Genomic DNA, 19,911 nt, shown 5'->3' with positions numbered 1-19,911 from the left:
TAATGCCTGAACCGTTGGTACCATAACCCCCAATATCAATCCTAACCTTCCTTTTGTGGTAATGAACCTTCTGGTAAAATATTATCCATTCACTTTAACTAAAGTTATTGTCCGGAAACCAAATGTGTCTTCGGACGACGACGACGACGCCGACGACGACATGATAGCATTGTACGAACGCAAATTTTTTGGGGTCGTATAAAAATGAAGAAATGAATATAATTTAAAAAAATACACGAAATTAAAATTTATCAATTAAAAAGTGCACAAACGGGGGATGGGGGTGATGTATTGTCGAACTGCTATATATCCAATGAAATTAAACCTGTATATTGTGTGATTCAAATTTTTTGAATTTTTTATATTTTTGTCTACAAGTCAAAGTAATTATTTTGTAAAAATTTTATGAAAATTAAACGAGCCAAATCTATTTTAATCAATGTGTTGGGTACCCGGTTATTTTTTTCATAAAAGTAATGACCTCCTATAAATCGGGTCACTGGTTCTAGAAGATTCGCGGATACAATATGCTGACAAACAAACGGATAAAACATTTACCATACCAAACAGTCCTCCTCATCACTACCGTTGGCTGATGATGGCATTAACTTAACATTGAACTCAACTGATATTGTTGCTGAATAACAAAATACACCAACCTTGTCAGTTATCATAATCTTTTTTTCAGATGTATTTTATCTGCCAATTTCGAAACAATGTGTGACTATTTAATGGTTGCGTCTATAGATTTTGGCACAGCCTATTCTGGGTATGCCTTTTCTCTGACGACTGATTTCAAACGTGATCCACTAATAATTTATTCCAATCAGACCTGGAATGCAGGTAATGCACAACTAATGTCATTGAAGACACCTACCTGTATTCTTCTCGATAAAAACAGAAATGTTAAATCCTTTGGATTTGAAGCAGAAAGTGATTATTCACAGTTAGAGGAAGAGGACAATGAAAATCAAGAAGATTATTACTTCTTTCATCGTTTCAAAATGATACTGTATGACAATGAGGTAATGACATTTTTAAAAATGCAAGTGACAAAATCGTTTTTGTTCATACTTGCACCACATATACTTTGTAGAGGTAATATTTATTTTTGAGACTGTGGTGAACGTAGAATTCCGAGCCTTCATATTTATAAATAAACACCATCTTTGTAGAAAATAACACGATTTATTTGCACTGCATGTATATACACACGTTACAAAGTTCACATAAAATACAAAACAAACGGCATACACTCCGACAGTTCACACCATTCCAGCTATTCTGTTCATTCGTCAACAGTCCCATCTAAACATCTCTCTCCTCTCACGTCATTATCACACGTTACTAACAACGTTAACACTGTATTGATTAATCACGGACATGCAGACAAAAAAAGTCGCAGTCACAACAAAGACGACTGTAGTTTATAAACACTAACAAAACTATATTACACCTATTATTTCAAATTCAAACACTTAAAGTTACCTTATAATGTGATATAGTCTATTACATGGCTGAACATGAAATGATGCTTTACGATTACCATTCGATGACAGAATTTGTAGTAAGATTTTATCACGTGTCTTTAGTTGTTAGTTGTCCTTTTGACCTTGCTGTAAGGGGAAGGCAATATACATGTAGTTAATCGTCGATGACATTTCATTTGAAGAGCAACATAGGCATTGTTTCATTTATTCAAATTGTTTTCCAAGTATTTCAATTGTTTTTGACTTCATATCATTTGTTTTAAAAATATCGATATTCTTCAAAGGAACAAAAGAAGAACTTAGTCTAGTTTTATCCAGGATATTACAAAGCAAAACTCTTTTTTTAATCTTTGACGGACGATAAATGTATATAAATTTTCAAAGCGAAAGGCACTGTTACAAATATATGCAGAGATGGATGCGTCATAGTTTTGAATATCGAACTACATCTGATATCTTTGTCATTCCTTTTCAGAATCTAGAACAACAAAGACTTAAGGATGTGACAGGAAAAACTCTTGCCGCTTTAGAAGTATTTTCAAAATTTATTAAAGCACTGAAAGACCATTTATTGACTCAGATTATTGAAAAGGGCAAAACCATAGAGCCACATGAAATACGATGGGTATTAACTGTTCCAACGATATGGACGGATGCATCTAAACAGTTCATGCGGGAATGTGCACACCAGGTATAAACTAAACAGTTCTTATGGGAATGTTAACATCAGCTATAAACAATTATCTCACGTAGGAATGTGCACATCAAGCATAAACTTTAAACATCTCACGTGGGAATGTGCACATAAGGTATAAAATAAAAAATCTCAGGTGGGAATGTGCTCATCAGGTATAAACTGAAAACATCTCACGTAGTAATGTGCACATCAGGTAATAAACCAAACATCTCATGTTGGCATATGCACTTTATGCATACACTAAACATCTCATGCGCGAATGTGCACATCAGCTATAAACGGCCAGAAATCACCTGAAAACTTTTAACCAACAAAAGACAAAAATCAATAATAAATCTAACAAGTTTTGTTATTCAATTTTACAAGAACAACATTATCCGGAATTCTTCTCTTAACTGTTGCGGAATCCAAACGGAATATTATGTCCAATAAGTTCACAAACTAGTATGGTGTTGTTAACTTAGACAAAAGTGTCACTCCAACAACTCCAGTGATCTTCGGAGAATACTTATATATTTCTGTATTTCTGTATATTTAGTACAATTCAGCGTCTATATATATAGTTGCGGCAGAAACTTCTAGAACACTGTAGAGGGGAAACTTCTGGAATACAATAGAAGGGAAACTTTTAGAACAGTTTAGAAGTTTAAATTATGCATAGTAGATTATGATTATTCTGGAATTATTATGCAAGTCAAATCATTCCATCTGTAACTACGATCATTGTTCAAGTGATTTCAAAACTACGCTATAACATTATTTTGTAAACAGCTATATACAGGTCACAACACAATTATGTAAACATCTTATAAGGCCACTAAAAAAAATTAGGCCAAGATAAATAATCATAATAATTACCATTTTATAACAACGTGGGAATGTACACATCAGGTATAAACTAAACATCTCACATAGAAATATGCAGATCAGGTATAAAATAAACATATCGCGTGCGAATGTGCACATTAGGTATAAACTTAAAACATCTCTCGTGAGAATGCGCACATCAGGTATAAACTACACAGCTCACGTGCGATTGTGCACATCAGGTATAAACTAAACATCTCAAGTGGGAATGTGCACATCAGGTATAAACTAAACATCGCATGTGCGAATGTGCACATCAGGTATAAACCAAATATATCACGGAAAAATGTGCACATCAGGTATAAACTAAACAACTCATGTTGAAATGTGCACATCAGGTATGAACTAAAAAATCTCATGTGTGAATGTGCACATCAGGAATAAATCAGTTACATCTCAGGTGAGAATGCGCACATCATTTATAAAGTCAACAGCTTACGTGCAAATGTGCATAGCACAGGCACAAACAAATCATCTCACGTTGAAGTATGCACATAAGGTACTTAATGTAACTTAACATCTCACGTGAAAACGTTCACATCAGGTATAAAATAAACATCTCACGTGGGAATTTGCACATCAGGTATAAACTAAAATGTTCATGCGGGAATCGAAGTAGAAAATTGAATACTGATGCGATTAAAAAAAATTATGCCATTAATGTTCCCCTCCTCGGAAAGTAAGAAAAAATAAAAAAAATAGCTACTCAAAACGCAGCGGTTAAAAAGCAAAATTTGACATTTTTCAAAATCACATACTTCACATATTATGTCTTTTTGTACGTTTCCTAAAAGGGCAAACAAACTTTTTTAGGGAAAATTTGAAGTATTTCAAATATAGAACAATAGATACAGAAGATGTGTAAATTAGAATGTGATCTACTGAATTAGACTTTTCATAGTTTCAATATGGCCCTTTGGTATCTTTCTCCTTTTCTTTAGACAGTAAACCCAAACAAAACATGTGTTGTTCCTGAAGAGCCAGGTTTATCTGTACTAAAGGGAGCTGTAATATTTGGTCATAAAACAGGCATTATTGGATCAAGATTCATGATATATTCATACAATAGATACAGAAGATGTGTAAATTAGAATGTGATCTACTGAATTAGACTTTTCACCGGGTGTGTACTTACACGAGTAACACAACGGGTGCCACATGTGGAGAAGGATCTGCTTAACCTCCCTGAGCACCTGAGATCACCCGTGGGTTTTTGGTGGGGTTCGTGTTCCTCAATCTTTAGTTTTCTATGTTGTGTTTTGTATGCTTTTTATTTTTTTGTCATTGTGTTGTCAGTTTATGTTAGACTTATAGTTTCAATGGCCCTTTGGTATCTTTCTCCTTTTCTTTAGACAGTAAACCTAAGACAACGTTTTCCTACATGTATATCTGTCTTTAACAATAGACAAATGTCTTTATAATATTATTTCAAGCTCTAATTCTGCCTGCGTCGATAAACATTTTGAGTTGATATATTTATCAAATATTTGTCATCATCACCAGATGCCATTAACACTGTGTAGCATCACCACCGGATATAAGTATCCCCGAAGCAAAGAAACAATAATAGCGAAAAGTACATATTCTAATCCAAGCACAGTAAACAACTATTCGCCGTTATTCGCCGTACAATTTATCCGCTTACTAGTAATATACAAGTTATAGTTTATTTCGAAAAACAGTGTTGTCCAAGCTAATATATGATATACCTTTATTCTACGAAAACGTCAAATGAATAGTTGAAAGATAAATGTGTTTTTAACAAGTTTGAAAATGTCACATGCTTCGTTGAACAGGTACCACCCGGTCAGATTCTGACGATTTGATGAGAGAGAAAAGCCAATTAAGGATCATAATCAGCCGTAAATAGTAGCTACCTTATTAGGAATCACTAGCACAAAACTTTACTTGTCAGCAAAACGTAGAATATTACGAAAATAAGAAGAATTTGACCATAACTGACTTCCCATTTGTTTTTCCACCGGGGGTAACAATATCCTGTGGTGATTCTACACAGTGATGAATGTCAAAAGAGTAAATGTAATAACAACTAAAAACATTTACTGGCAATTACTGATCCCTTGGGGCAGGTAGATGATTATGTTGCGATATATTTTTTGAATTTTTGTGGGACATAAATGTGGTCATCTGTGACACCAGTGTTTTTCAACTGTCAAACTAAATCATGATGACGTCATTTATTTAAATAACCCAAAAATGTGAAAGCCAAGGATGTATAAATAACTGAATACGCGATGAGAGCTATTTCCCCTATATGACCAAACGGGATTGTCGGAATGTTTAGTTATCAACCGACTCTCACTGTCAATTTCTAGATGTAAGCTAAGATATGAAGCAGACTAAACGGTTCCATCGTTTTAAAGTTCAATATGGAACATAGTCGCAAAAAGTAGTCTAAGAATTATTCGTTTTTATTCTTCAGAGTACATGATGACTCCTATAATACTTTCACCGGATAAAATACCAAAGATATTCAAAACAATATTACACATTTTGAAAACTATTTGTTTCCGAAAAATTATTTAGTAAACTGGGAAAATGTATAAGTGTTGCACAAATGTGCGAATCTATTGAAAGGATTGTTCTTTGTTCATGTAAAGTATCGCAATACAAGACGTACAACATATCTTTGGAACTAAAATCTCCTTCTCCTGATTAGGTGCGATTAATTTATTACTGTTGCAGTGACTGGGCACAGCTTCGCATCAGCGGGTTTGTTTCACAGTAACCCAATGTTGCTTGAAGATACTATAAATGTTAGTATTTTGAGAGAAATGAATCAGCGATATATAACGTTGTATGTAAGGACATTTATATAATTCAGGTACCCTATAGAGTGAAAGAAGGTCTGGTTCGTGACCTTTATTGAAGATTATAAGAATCATAAATCAGATATATGCTTGTCTAGGACTATTTAGTAAGTTTCGTTGAAGTATATTATCCGATGGACAGTGTAAGCTTTGTTAGGCATACAGTGATGTGAAGGCTTTCGTAAACAATTAAAAAACTCAATATTTTGCTTAACTCCCTTTTATTTTATAGCTTATTTAATAAATTTCCGCATTAATAAAGATTGCTTTACCCTGCACTAAAGTATTGCCAGAATGTTATATGACATATTTCTTTATATATTGCAGGCTGGTATAGATGACGAAAAGCTTGTAATTGCCTTGGAACCAGAAGCAGCCTCTATTTTCTGTCAATATCAAGAAGATAAACGAGCATCTAATGAAAGAAGTTTGCTTAATCGAACAGGACAGAAATATATGATCATTGATTTAGGAGGTAAATATATTTATGCTATTGGATCCAAAAAGTACAATTTGAATTTAATAGTATTAGGAAAGTAAACGCGAGATCCGTTTGTATGACATTGTTTAGTTATATCATTTATCTTTCATTGCAAGTTATTTAATCTTATCATTTTCTAATTTGTTTCTACTAGTGTCCTTAAATAATTTGGTGTCAATGACCGACCTTTTGTAGTAGGCGTTTATTCAAAACGAAACAGAAAAAACATATTCTTACAGCATATTATAACATACAAATTGTGTGTATTTGTGTGTGTGTCTATGTGTGTGTGTTTGTGTGTGTCACTGTATGTTATTTGTGTGTGTGTGTGTCACTGTATGTTATTTGTTTTTTGTTGCTGTCCTATTGACGTATACCTCCCATCTTTTCATTTTACTCGTATAAACCGAAAGTGAACCTTCTGATCTTAATCTCATACATAAACAAATATATTTGATTACAACTTATAGGGGGTACAGCTGATATAACAATCCACGAGAGACTACCAAAGGGTGATGACAAACTTCCCTTATTGAAAGAACTACACCATGCTATCGGAGATGACTGTGGTGGCACACAAGTAGATAATGCCTTCATGGAAGTCCTGGGAGAAATTCTGGGACAGAAGTTGATAACACTGATGAAAAAGAAACAGCCATCCTCCTACTTGGAGCTTCTGAGAGAATTTGAAACAGTTAAAAGAAGAGAAATTACCAACAAGAATTACCTAAGAATTCCGTTAGTGACAATTAACGAGCTGATAGAGGAACTAGAGGAGGAAAATATAGATAACAAAATCAAAATGTCCAAATATAAAAATCAAATAAAACGTAATAGAGAAAAACTTTGTATTGATGATGAATTAATGAAATCGTTCTTTGGTCCAACAATAGAAAGACTTGTATCTTTAGTGAAAGACACGAGTAAAATTAAGGCGATAAGAGACGTTTCTCTTTTTTTGTTAGTAGGAGGATTTTCTGAATGTAAGCACGTGCTTCACGCTCTTAAAGAAGCATTGCCAAACAAAACTTTTGTTGTTCCTGAAGAGCCAGGTTTATCTGTACTAAAGGGAGCTGTAATATTTGGTCATAAAACAAGCATTATTGGATCAAGATTCATGATATATTCATACGGAACAAAAGTGTTTGAACCGTTTGACCCAAAAGTGCATGAGATGTCAAGGAAGAAGAAGGCTGGAGGTCGGTACATTTGTCCAAAGATATTTGATTTTATAGTGATGAAAAACGATTCAGTTCCAGTAGGTACAACCATAAAAAGAGAATATTTGACGGATGAACCTCAGCAATGCTTTATGGACCTTGCTTTGTACAAATCGGACTCCGAATTAACCAAATATACAAATGAAGAAGGTTGCTACCGAGTTTGTGAAGCGACGATAGACATACCGGACCCATCAGAAGAAAAACGGACCGTTGAAGTTGAATATTACTTTGGTGACACGGAGATAAGAATGACAGCTGTTGAAACAGACAGTGGGAAATCCTGTAAAACTGTTTGGAAATTCATTTAGTTTGTTTTATTGTAACATTAATTGCAATACAACCTTCCATAAACTGTGTAGAAATAGTTACTGTCGCAATTCAAGTTTTATATTTAAAAACTATTTGTCAAAAGATTTTTTACTTGCTCGGACAACGCTGGTTTACGTTTTAAATGTTATGTTTTTGGATCTTTTTTGTCCTACTTTTGACGAACAACAATTTCTTAACTATTGTAAATTGGTGTATAATATACTTCACATAGTCAATATTGCAAGTGTATTATGATAACATGCGCCCCTGCTATCTGACAAATATTTTACCACGAAATAAGCCTGAATTTACACGTCAAAAGCTTTTCTAAAATAGGTCAAATAGGAATATATCATATCATAAGAAATAAAGATATACAAACTCATCATGAATGCCAGGCGTATATAGAGTTTGGAGGTAATGATCTCAACTTTTTTTGAGAAAATTAAAAATCATTGTATTGAAGAGTGTCGATGACACCCTGCAAGGAAAAGGGTTTGTTACATTCATAGTTTTTTTTATGATACAACATACATATATGAGGAATAAGAACACATTGTCAAACCAATCTTTATTTATATCATCTGTATCGTTTTGTCTTTATGTACAGCTGTTTTAAGAAACTAGTTGTCTGTATACATTACTAATCGTAATGACTTAGTAGACGTATGAGAAGGAACAAAAAAAAAGTCAGTTACATCTCTTCCTCAAACTAAAACAAAATAGGAGGACTGACATCGATAAATGACAACACGACAACCACCGACATCTTATAACATATACATGGATAAAATATTTATTTCAATAGCAGTTAATAAACCACTTTCGAGTTATGTCCTTCATCGGAAAAGTTCATCAATTATGTGATCTATCCAATTGATCTACGGTGTCGTGTGTCATTCATATTTATATTAACAAATGACATGTGAGTGTACGTCAATGAGAAAAACAACCTAATGACAAAGAAAACCAAACGACATCTAGAGGGCAACATTCAGTCTTCAACAATAGACAAAAAAAAAGGAAGTACAACCAATTGTTTTGAGAGTATTATAATTCGGACTCTATATCTGTAAGATATTTTTCAACAAATTTCTGAGTTTTACACCTGGAGTGAAACATGTACGAAGGAAATGAGCATTATTTTTTATGTTGTGCTGTTACACCACTGTTCCAGGTAAGAGGAGGGTTAAGCGCCCACAAACATGTTTAACCCCGCCACATTCGTTATGTGCCTGTCCCAAAACTATGGTCCTTAAGGCTTCGTAGATTGTATCAGCTTTTCTGTGGTCTTTCTTGTGGATTTCTTTTATCATATCCACTAACTCAATTTTACTTACTCATCTCCTATGGTGAACATTTAAATCAACAGATTTTCTAAACATTGATATGACTGAAATATGCTTTTCAAAAAATTAACTACACATGTAATTGATTTGACATGCCGTCATTTTCCTACATTGATTATTCGTAATTGAAAGTTCTGATATTACGATATGTGTAAATATTACATTATTTCGCTATGTTCAGCTGCACATATTACAATTTACAATAAAAATATGACCTAGGTTCTTACGAAATCATTTCAATATTTCATTTCGGTGTTATAAACAAACAAGCTGAATAGTATTTCATTCAGAAATCTGAGAGATTACTAAACCTATTAATTCATGTAAAAATGTTAGTTAAGAATAATGTGAAACATACGTTGTCAGTAATGTAGTCGTGTCCAAAAACTATGAAGCTGAATCAAATACTATCTGTAAAATTTGGGTGTCTATATACACAATTGGACACACTTCAAATACGTATACACAGCTAAGTGTCCTGGGTACATTTATCCGACGAGGACAAACGATATGAAACTCCGAAGTCTTATATTATAGGACTATAGGCCCCCGTGGCCTTGTTATCTTGGAGGTCAAGTTATATTTACTCTTTAGTGAAGACAGGTCTTAAATATATGGTTATATATATATAAACATCCATATTTTTCTTTAGTTATGAACAGAAAGCGCTATACATTTAACACAATTGTTTCCCCTCTTTAAATGACCATCGAAGTACTGCTTGTATATAAATATAAATATAATATTATTTTCTAATTGAGGTTTTTTAAAAGGTGTTGTAGAAAACAAGGTTGGTGGTCAATTTACGTTTTTATTAAGAAATCACACGCTCAATCTATTGATGTAAATCAATGATAAAAAAAATATTTTCTGATGATAAATATAAGAAAAAAAGATGTGGTATGATTGTCATTATGACAACTATCCGCCAGAGACCAAATGACGTAGATGTGAGCATTTGTGGGTCACCGAAAAAGCCTTCAACGTTGAGCAAAACCTATACAGTCTTATCAGGTCACGCATTGCTTTAAAGAATCAAGATAACGCGTTGCCTGATCTTTTGAAAATATTCTTTACCTTTTCAAGGAAAGCATCACATCCATTTTACTGTACTTTTAAAAGATTTAGTTTCAAATGTATCATGATTTATTGGAATCTGACCATTGTAGATCCAAAACGTGGGTTTTCTTAAATGATTCACATAAGGTTCTGTTTTGCCTTTTGAGTTTTCTTCAAAAGTACTGCATTTTTTCTCTAGTTTATAATTAGTGCACAGTATTATAAGGTTTTTTGACAGATATTAAATTTCTTTTTTTCAGATTTTAAACGCCTGTTGATAATACAATGGATATTTTCACAGATTTTGCAGTTGAATTGTATTTAATTTCTGTCACGGAATGCTTGACCACCGTTCCAAAAAATGTACTTATTCTTTCACGATCTTTGTTCTCGATAAACCGAATGACAGCCGTGAGTTAGGCCTTGTAACTGAATACGTTTTAGGATTTTGTCAAGATGCATGGGTATCTCATGGAAGAACTTTGAAGTCTGCCTCACATGAGTAAAGGAACATGTTAGGGAGAACAAGAGCACGTTTTGTTTTCACATGTCAATTAAACGTTAAACATATGTTGTCAATTAAATGCAAATATGTTAAAACAGCTGTCTACTTGGAGTTGCAATTACGAATTTTGTGCAATTATGGTCCGTGTATATTTGCGTTCATTCGTTCCATTATGATTTATAGTGTTACATTTTGATGACAAAACATCACTAATAATTTATCTAATCGCTTTGCGCAATCGTGACTTAATGTGTTCTTTGGTCACTTGCTGAATATTTGAATTCCTGGTTTCTTTTTGTCAAAGATGAAAAAAAATACTAAAAAATTCATGTTTTTAGTTTCAATTTTCCTAGTAACGTTTAAACTGGCATGAACCATTTTTCTTGCAACGTTTGAACTGGCATGAACTACTTTTTTTATACTTATTATAACACCATCCTACTATTTAAAAAACACCTCAAAACGCAAAAAGGCGAAAAGGCAAAATCGTTTTCACCTTCGTGGTTTCACTGTCGCATTATTGCGTTCGAATTTTTGCGTTTTGTCCTTTTCAAATATCAAAACGAAAACGCAAAATTACCGCATTCGGCCTCAATAAATATTACTTAATACTATTCTTAATGTGAAGAAACAGAGTTATTCATTGAGAGCACTTGATAAGGATTCGTCCTCTTTGAACATGTGTTATTGATGACCTTATACCTCAAATTCTTCAAGTGTATTGAGTTTCAATTTATCATCATTTTAGTAAGCTATGTTCTAAGGAAACATAGAACCAATTTTCTTTAGATAAAGTCATAATTTGGTAACCTGTTCGAATTCGGAAGAGAGATTTAATAGTGACAAATTATGCATATACAGAACACTCTTCTCCACAAAAACTAGAATATTTCAAGTTGAAATTCAGTAAAATGTCTAAACAGCTCCAGCTTGAAAATAATGGTTAACGCGTTTTTTTTTAAATTTAAACGTAAAATTTGTGAAAAGTGAAATGTTGTATATAACCTCGTCTGTGATCAGAAAAAATTCTAAATATTTAAATCACTTTAATAACAGCTGTCGTATGTTTTAACTTAGTTTATGTTTACTTAGTTCTCCCCGGATGTTGATATACTTTCTGGTAAGTATGTAAGTAATTTATTTCTTTAAAGAGTTCCTCGGGGCTACTTATGTCCCTCCGACTTTGAAAGTTTTAAGGCGCATCTTATATTGATCCTATCCCAGTTTCAGTGTAACGGAGCTACTTGCAATACTTCCCGTATAAGTGTTCCATAGAGAACCGTAGGCTACTCTCAGCTTTAGTGTTTCTGTACCATCTAATATCACTCTCGGTTTAAGTGTTTTCCGGAGAAAATCATGACAATCATACCACATCTTATTATTTTTATATCATATTAATCTCAATTTTTGTGCACCTTTCCTGTTTAAATATTTTACTAATCTCCTTATGGTATTCCAAGATATATTATTTCTAGAAGCACATTACATTCAACTCCTTGTTTGATAAAAGGGGATACACTAAAATTGGGATATACAAAAAAATCGTAAGTCGAAGCAAATTTTTCATAACCATAAACAAAAGAAAAAATTAACAGAAAACAGAAATCAACAAAACACTACTCTGAATATGGGCAGCATTTACCAACTAAACACCTAAATGGCACTCAGGTGATCCAGAAGAGTAAGTAGTTTCTTCTCCACTAGTGGTACTCAGGTGCTCCAGAAGAGTAAGCAGTTTCTTCTCCACTGATGGTACTCAGGTACTCCAGAAGAGTAAGCAGTTTCTTCTCCACTAGTGGTACTCAGGTGCTCCAGAAGAGTCAGCTGTTCCTTCTCCACTGATAGTACTCAGGTTTCCAGAAGAGTAAGCAGTTTTTCTCCACCGATGGTACTCAGGTGCTCCAGAAGAGTAAGCAGTTTCTTCTCCACTGATGATACGCAGGTGCTCCAGAAGAGTAAGCAGTTTCTTCTCCACCGATGGTACTCAGATGCTCCAGAAGAGTAAGCAGTTTCTTCTCCACTGATTGTACTCAGGTACTCCAGAAGAGTAAGCAGTTTCTTCTCCACCGAAAGTACTCAGGTGCTCCAGAAGAGTAAGCAGTTTCTTCTCCACTGATTGTACTCAGGTACTCCAGAAGAGTAAGCAGTTTCTTCTCCACCGAAGTTCTCAAGTACTCCAGAAGAGTAAGCAGTTTCTTCTCCACCGATGGTACTCAGGTGCTCCAGAAGAGTAAGCAGTTTCTTCACCACTGATTGTACTCAGGTACTCCAGAAGAGTAAGCAATTTCTTCTCCACTAATGGTACTCAGGTACTCCAGAAGAGTAGATAGTTTCTTCTCCACTAGATGTTACTCAGGTGCTCCAGAAGAGTAAGCAGTTTCTTCTCCACCGATGGTACTCAGTTGCTCCAGAAGAGTAAGCAGTTTTTTCTCCACTAGAAGGTACTCAGGTGCTCCAGAAGAGTAAGCAGTTTCTTCTCCACTGATTGCACTCAGGTACTCCAGAAGAGTAAGCAGTTTCTTCTCCACTGATGGTACTCAGGTACTCCGGAAGAGTAGGCAGTTTCTTCTCCACTAGATGTTACTCAGGTGCTCCAGAAGAGTAAGCAGTTTTTTCTCCACTGATGTTTCTCAGGTGATCCAGAAGAGTAAGCAGTTTCTTCTCCTCTGATGTTACTCAGGTGCTCCAGAAGAGTAAGCAGTTTCTTCTCCACTGATTGTACTCAGGTACTCCAGAAGAGTAAGCAGTTTCTTCTCCACCGAAGGTACTCAAGTACTCCACAAGAGTAAGCAGTTTCTTCTCAACCGATGGTACTCAGGTGCTCCAAAAGAGTAAGCAGTTTCTTCTCCACTGATTGTACTCAGGTACTCCAGAAGAGTAAGCTGTTCCTTCTCCACTGATGGTACTCAGGTGCTCCAGAAGAGTAAGCAGTTTTTTCTCCACCGAAGGTACTCAGGTGCTCCAGGAGAGTAAGCAGTTTCTTCTCCACTAATTGTACTCAGGTACTCCAGAAGAGTAAGCAGTTTCTTCTCCACCGAAGGTACTCAAGTACTCCACAAGAGTAAGCAGTTTCTTCTCAACCGATGGTACTCAGGTGCTCCAAAAGAGTAAGCAGTTTCTTCTCCACTGATTGTACTCAGGTACTCCAGAAGAGTAAGCAATTTCTTCTCCACTGATGGTTCTCAGGTACTCCAGAAGAGTAGGCAGTTACTTCTCCACTAGATGTTACTCAGGTGCTCCAGAAGAGTAAGCAGTTTCTTCTCCACTGATGGTACTCAGTTGCTCCAGAAGAGTAAGCAGTTTCTTCTCCACTAGTGGTACTCAGGTGCTCCGGAAAAGTAAGCAGTTTTTTCTCCAATAGAAGGTACTCAGGTGCTCCAGAACAGTAAGCAGTTACTTCTCCACTAGTAGTACTCAGGTGCTCCAGTGCTCCAGAAGAGTAAGCAGTTTCTTCTCCACTAGTGATACTCAGGTGCTCCAGAAGAGTAAGCACTCTCTTCTCCACTGGTGGTACTCAGGTGCTCCAGAAGAGTAAGCAATTCTTCTCCACTGATTGTACTCATGTACTCCAGAAGAGTAAGCAGTTTCTTCTCCACTGATGGTACTCAGGTGTTCCAGAAGAGTAAGCAGTTTCTTCTCCCCTAGTGGTACTCAGGGGCTCTAGAAGAGTAAGCAGTTTCTTTTCCAGTAGATCGTACTCAGATGCTCTAGAAGAGTAAGCAGTTTCTTCTCCACTAGTGATACTCAGGTGCTCCAGAAGAGTAAGCAATTCTTCTCCACTGATTGTACTCATGTACTCCAGAAGAGTAAGCAGTTTCTTCTCCACTGATGGTACTCAGGTGTTCCAGAAGAGTAAGCAGTTTCTTCTCCCCTAGTGGTACTCAGGGGCTCTTGAAGAGTAAGCAGTTTCTTCTCCAGTAGATCGTACTCAGATGCTCTAGAAGAGTAAGCAGTTTCTTCTCCACTAGTGGTACTCTTCATGTTGCTCATGGCAACTTAAAATACGATGCTCAGTCACATTTGTAGATGTGACAATCGAGGATAATAAGACGAGATATAACATGCAAGTAGAAAATTATAGTGGTCATCTGTCACACAGAATGAGATATTCCATGGAGGTCATTCAAACTATTATAGCGCCTGTAAAAAGTTCAAAGAGATGAATAAAACTGTACTATAAGGAATCTTTGGTGCAATATCTTCCTTCTGAGAAGCAACTAACTGTCTTTCAAAATATATGAAAAGGTAGCCCTAAGATATAGTATCACCTAAAGACATATAATCTATATGGAGGTTCTGCAGGAATGAGGAATCTTAAGGTAGATAATTAGTGTGACCATCCGTTTTCTGTGTTTGTACGTTTATATCTCTTCTTGTTTGTCTGTACACTTGTATGAGGGTCAGGATGAGAATCCATCAATTCTTTATTATTATTTTTTTATACCTTTTTTTCTCTATTATTTATTTGTTTGTTCTAACCCCTTATCTCTATATTTCAAAACCCCATCATTCTCTATTATTTCTTTTTTAGTCTATTATTCTTTATTATTCATATTTTTTGTCCTATATTCAGCTCTTTTTACCCATTGTTTTCTATTCTGTAAACCCCCTTCAAATCCTCTTGTATTGTTACTTTGCACATGCATTTTGGAGAAGACGTTGATAGGTCGAAGAAATAAATCTTCTAGCTTGTAAAATAACTTTAATGGGAAATATGTGTGTGCCTTCGAATTGCATTTTAACAATGATAGAATATTTACGTAGTATAGTCTTTTAAAAGACTTTATAATGTCTCTGAACATTTCAAGAACAGACTTGCAAACAAACATGATAGTGAACAAAACTTGTAGATATGCTGACCCTTAAACACAAACTAAATTTCAGGTAGTAGATTTCTCTAAGTTTTAAGAATATAAAATTTTGCAGGAATTAAATTAATCTAAAAGCAATATAACCTCTTTTAGATTAAGAAACGTTTTAAGCCCTTTATCGATTTTGCTTATTTTCTAAGGTTTAGCAATGTACTGTCGCTCTTATCGTGAGAAATTATAACATCATAGCGTCGTACGACTTCTTAACTTTCTATATATTCAAAATTACGTCTGACTGTTGGAGGTTTAAGTTTTGACATTAGCTCTACATTTTGTTTCCTAAGAGAATTGTGAATAGATATAATTGAATGTCATAACATAGATCCTTCCATCTTTATTGGCTTCGCAGGTGATGTCTTAAGGATATCAATAACAGAAAATATGGGGGTATATGTTACAATGTAACGAGCCAGGAACCATACATTTAAAAAATGAAACAACATCAAAACAAACAAGTTTTAGATTTCTTAAAAGCTTTCGAGTCATTCTTTTAATTAAGATGTGGTTTATGTGATTGTTTAAGTATTGGAAAGGTGTTATTTATCTCCTTTGCGCATATACTCATAATTGTGATATTATAAACCTGTCATAGATGGGACGTATTATAGTAAACCGTAGTTTATCCATTAACACTTCCTTGAAGCTTGCTTCAACCAATTCACGCAAAAATGTTAAGGCAACATTAAAACTGACAGAAGAAAGCTTCCTTTTGATTTGAAAATTCATTGGTGGGGTAATACAAGAAAAATACCGTGTGATTTGAAAAAAATATGATTTTTCAGTCTACAGTTAAGTTACTTTGACGATCAGATTAATAAAAGCTAATATTTTACATGTCATGCAATATATCTATTATGATTTGATCAAGTTATAAAAACTTATAACACTGTTGTATCAATAATTCAAAATTAACTGCCTGAATCTATTTATCAATATGAATTTTACGCGACATGATATATAGCAGGGCAAACCATAAAGGCAAAATTATTCATTGATCGAGTATTGGAACTGATTTTAAATACTCATACTGCATTTTTTCTGTATCTAATATCTTTTCCTGTCCGGGACATGTTCCCAATTAGTTATATCATTAAAGCCAATAGAATCTGTCCCACATAATGAGGAAACCAATGAGAACCGATATGTGTTACGTAACTAATGAACTAATATCTTCGCACCGTGATGCAAAGCAACAAAGCAACAAATAAGAAAACCAAAAAAAAAAAAATAATAAAAAAAATAAATAAACAGAAAAATAAACAAAAAACAAAAAACAACACACTCTCTCTATCCAAAAAAACAAAAAAAAAAACAAAAAAAAACAAATCCAACAAACCGAACAATCTAAATACCGAAATACGAAGTCCAACATTATACAAGGGTAAAGCTCTACACAGTAGATGTGAATAAACATAACTGACTACCAACGATTTTCAATCAAAACCAAATTCCTTGTAGAAAAAAACAACCTATGAAGATGTGAAAAAGACAATTGTGACAACGAACAGACAAATCAAAATCAGTATGTAACGAGGTTAAAGTAATACTTTCTGTAATAAAAATCTGACTGAGAGAATGTAGTCTCTACAATTGATCTTTATAGTTTCACTTATACAAAACTATCACAATTTTAACTTCCTTTTTATGTTCGTGGAACTGGGAAAATGATTATGGTAAATCGTTTTAATTATACAATGTATGTCATGTTGATTTGAATTACTAAACTATGAATTTTACACCAGTTTATTTAAATCATTTCTTTTATTTCCAATTTTCAATCTGAAAGCATTTAATTTTTTTCATTTTCCTTTCAAGTATAAATACATTATTGGAATAAATCCAAAAAGGTTTCAGATAAGCCTGTGTTTTTTATCTCACAAATTCGTGTCACTTCATGTCAGTTACATAATTTCTGTTCTATTATGAAACACGTAATACAGATATTGTTCGATTTAAATTTGATGTTATCATGTGTCCAAATCATTTTGAATTAAGTAATGTATCTCCCTGTAGCATAGGTCTGATTTCATGTCCGGGTTTGGTTTTACTTTTGGTCCTGTTTGGTTTTATCAGCTCTTCGACGTTTGTATTAGATTTTTAGATTTTCAAACATTTTAGCCTCGAGCATCACTGAAGAAATTGTCGAAATACGCTTCTGTTGCAATACACTTGGTACTGTCAATGTTATTAAACTTTTGATAAAATATGGTATATGTCGTAAGATTAGTAGGATTACTAAATCCTTCCGCTGTTTATGTTCTTTGGGTTTTTATACTGAGTTTATTCGATTATTTCAATCGATGAATCTTTATCTTGCTTCTGATTTATTTTTGTCTATTTTTAGATAGAAATTCGTATATTTTGTGTTTTTTAATGAAATAACATACTTCAATATTGATTGTTCGATTACATAGGTTTACCTTGTCTTGATTACATAGGTTTACCTTGTCTTGATTACATAGGTTTACCTTGTCTTGTCTCATCAATGTACGGTTTTAAATCTTGAGTTAACTAATATAATTTTATAATTATAAGACACTTCTTTCCAATGAAATGGGTCAGCAAATTATTAATAATGTTTCACCAGTAACCTTTTCCTGAGGAAAAAAATAATTTATAAACATGAATAAAATGATATTTGGAGTATTACGTCAATGAGCTACATAATCAACGACACATACGATACATTAAGAGGTTAATTAAATAACATACTTCATAATTGATGAGTATCTGTATAAATATATATATGCCAAACTGTAGAAAATTGGTGAATAAATTTAACAGATTTTTTAATGATCTGCCATCATTATATATCTCGAATATATCTAAAACATCTTTGAACATTAAGTAGTATCATTCAATCAAGTCGATGCTAATATTTAAAGTAAGGATAGAGAACTTCAGTCTGTTCAAAATAGATCTGTAATAAGAACTCACTGTTCTATTATTATCCATGTTAACCTACTTCCTTGATTTAATTTATGAATTCGACGATTCGTTGAAATCAAGTTTTACATATAGATATATTATTAGTTTTTTAAATTAAACTACAAACGTATTGGCACTAGGACAACTGTTAGAGGTACTGTAAATTACGTCTTTTCGCATTTTATGTTTAATTTGTTTTGTTTTCATATGCACGTAGAAGATGTTCTATGTTATATGTGTTATTGTAATATATATTCGATGAAAAGCTCTCAAGAGCTTATGTTTGTATGTTTTAAACCATGCTGAATCAAAATAAAGTTTTCTTATCTTATCTTAAAATGAAATTTTACACTCTTCTTGCAGGGTTGGCAAAACCCCGGGTTTTATCCATATTGCCAAGCCAAGTGGGAAATACTGGGAAAACTCGGATTTTACTTGGTTTTACTTGGTTTTACAGTAATACTGGGCAATAATAATGGGTAACATGTGAAAAGCTTTCTCAATAATCCTACTAAAATCTATTAAATTGCCATTTTGTCTAAATCAGTTAAACAGTTTTTATGAAGCCAAAGAATTTAATATTTTGTTTGCTTAAAATATATATATCTAATATTAAAAATTTTTACTAAATTTTGTTTATTGCTTAAGTTTTCTTTACTAATTTTAAGCATACTTATTTGAACGTCACTATTTGATAAGAAATCATTCAGATTATAACACAGATTTGTTGATATAACAACAATCAGCATTTGTACAAGTGTTCATGACAATTGTCCTCTTATGGTGTTTATCTAGCAATATTATTGTATAACTATTATTATAATATAACAAAGTGCTCTGGACCAATGGAATTGTAGGATTTTTGGTCTCTTAACTGTGAAGAATGAATGTAAATCATGTTCTATTGTTTATACCTACTAACAGTTAGTTATGAGTTACTACTGCCCGAAATCATTTATCAGCTTGAAGGGGTTAAATTTTATGATTGAAATTGATTTAAAATTTAATAATTAAACAAACAAAAAACAAAATAAGTTGAATAGTACGGCGGCTTCATGAAAAATTGTGTACATCCTGCTAAAAGCATGAAACTTGGCACAACGCTTCCTCTAGTATTACTCTTTGATTTCAGATAGGGAAGCATTTGAAAAAAATGTCTCACTTCCGGTAAAATTCAAAATGGCGGACAGTATACTTAAATCAGCCCAATATCGAAGGCTGGTATGTGAAAAGGTGTTATAATCATGCTACTATCTTTATATTCGGCACGAACCTTTGTTATGTGCTACTTTTGGATACAT

The 19,911-nt window shown here is 33.7% G+C and overlaps 1 protein-coding gene across 13 annotated transcripts in view; it reads left to right on the top strand.

Moving 5' to 3' along the window:
* The window catches only part of LOC127734119 (heat shock 70 kDa protein 12B-like), a 151,737-nt gene that overhangs the window by 19,893 nt on the left and 111,933 nt on the right, over nucleotides 1-19,911 (top strand). For 2 of the 13 annotated variants that reach the window (XM_052243785.1, XM_052243783.1), the window contains exons 2-4: nucleotides 689-1,025; nucleotides 1,966-2,181; nucleotides 6,213-6,360. The exons of 3 other annotated variants lie outside the window; for them this stretch is intronic. In XM_052243785.1, the coding sequence (XP_052099745.1) occupies nucleotides 717-1,025; nucleotides 1,966-2,181; nucleotides 6,213-6,360 (673 nt within the window). In that variant the 5' untranslated portion in view covers nucleotides 689-716. Of the gene's footprint in view, nucleotides 1-688; nucleotides 1,026-1,965; nucleotides 2,182-6,212; nucleotides 6,361-6,836; nucleotides 8,284-10,566; nucleotides 10,950-18,672; nucleotides 18,765-18,973; nucleotides 19,090-19,911 lie in introns of those variants that run through there. 8 more of the 13 variants (XM_052243784.1, XM_052243786.1, XM_052243791.1 and 5 more) reach the window with 7 other exon arrangements.

This window comes from Mytilus californianus, unplaced genomic scaffold (assembly GCF_021869535.1).
Source record: "Mytilus californianus isolate M0D057914Y unplaced genomic scaffold, xbMytCali1.0.p SCAF_3, whole genome shotgun sequence".
Classification (NCBI taxonomy): Eukaryota; Metazoa; Mollusca; class Bivalvia; order Mytilida; family Mytilidae; genus Mytilus; species Mytilus californianus.
The sequence above is the reverse complement of the archived record's forward strand: the minus strand, read 5'-3'. Positions and strand labels throughout refer to the sequence as shown.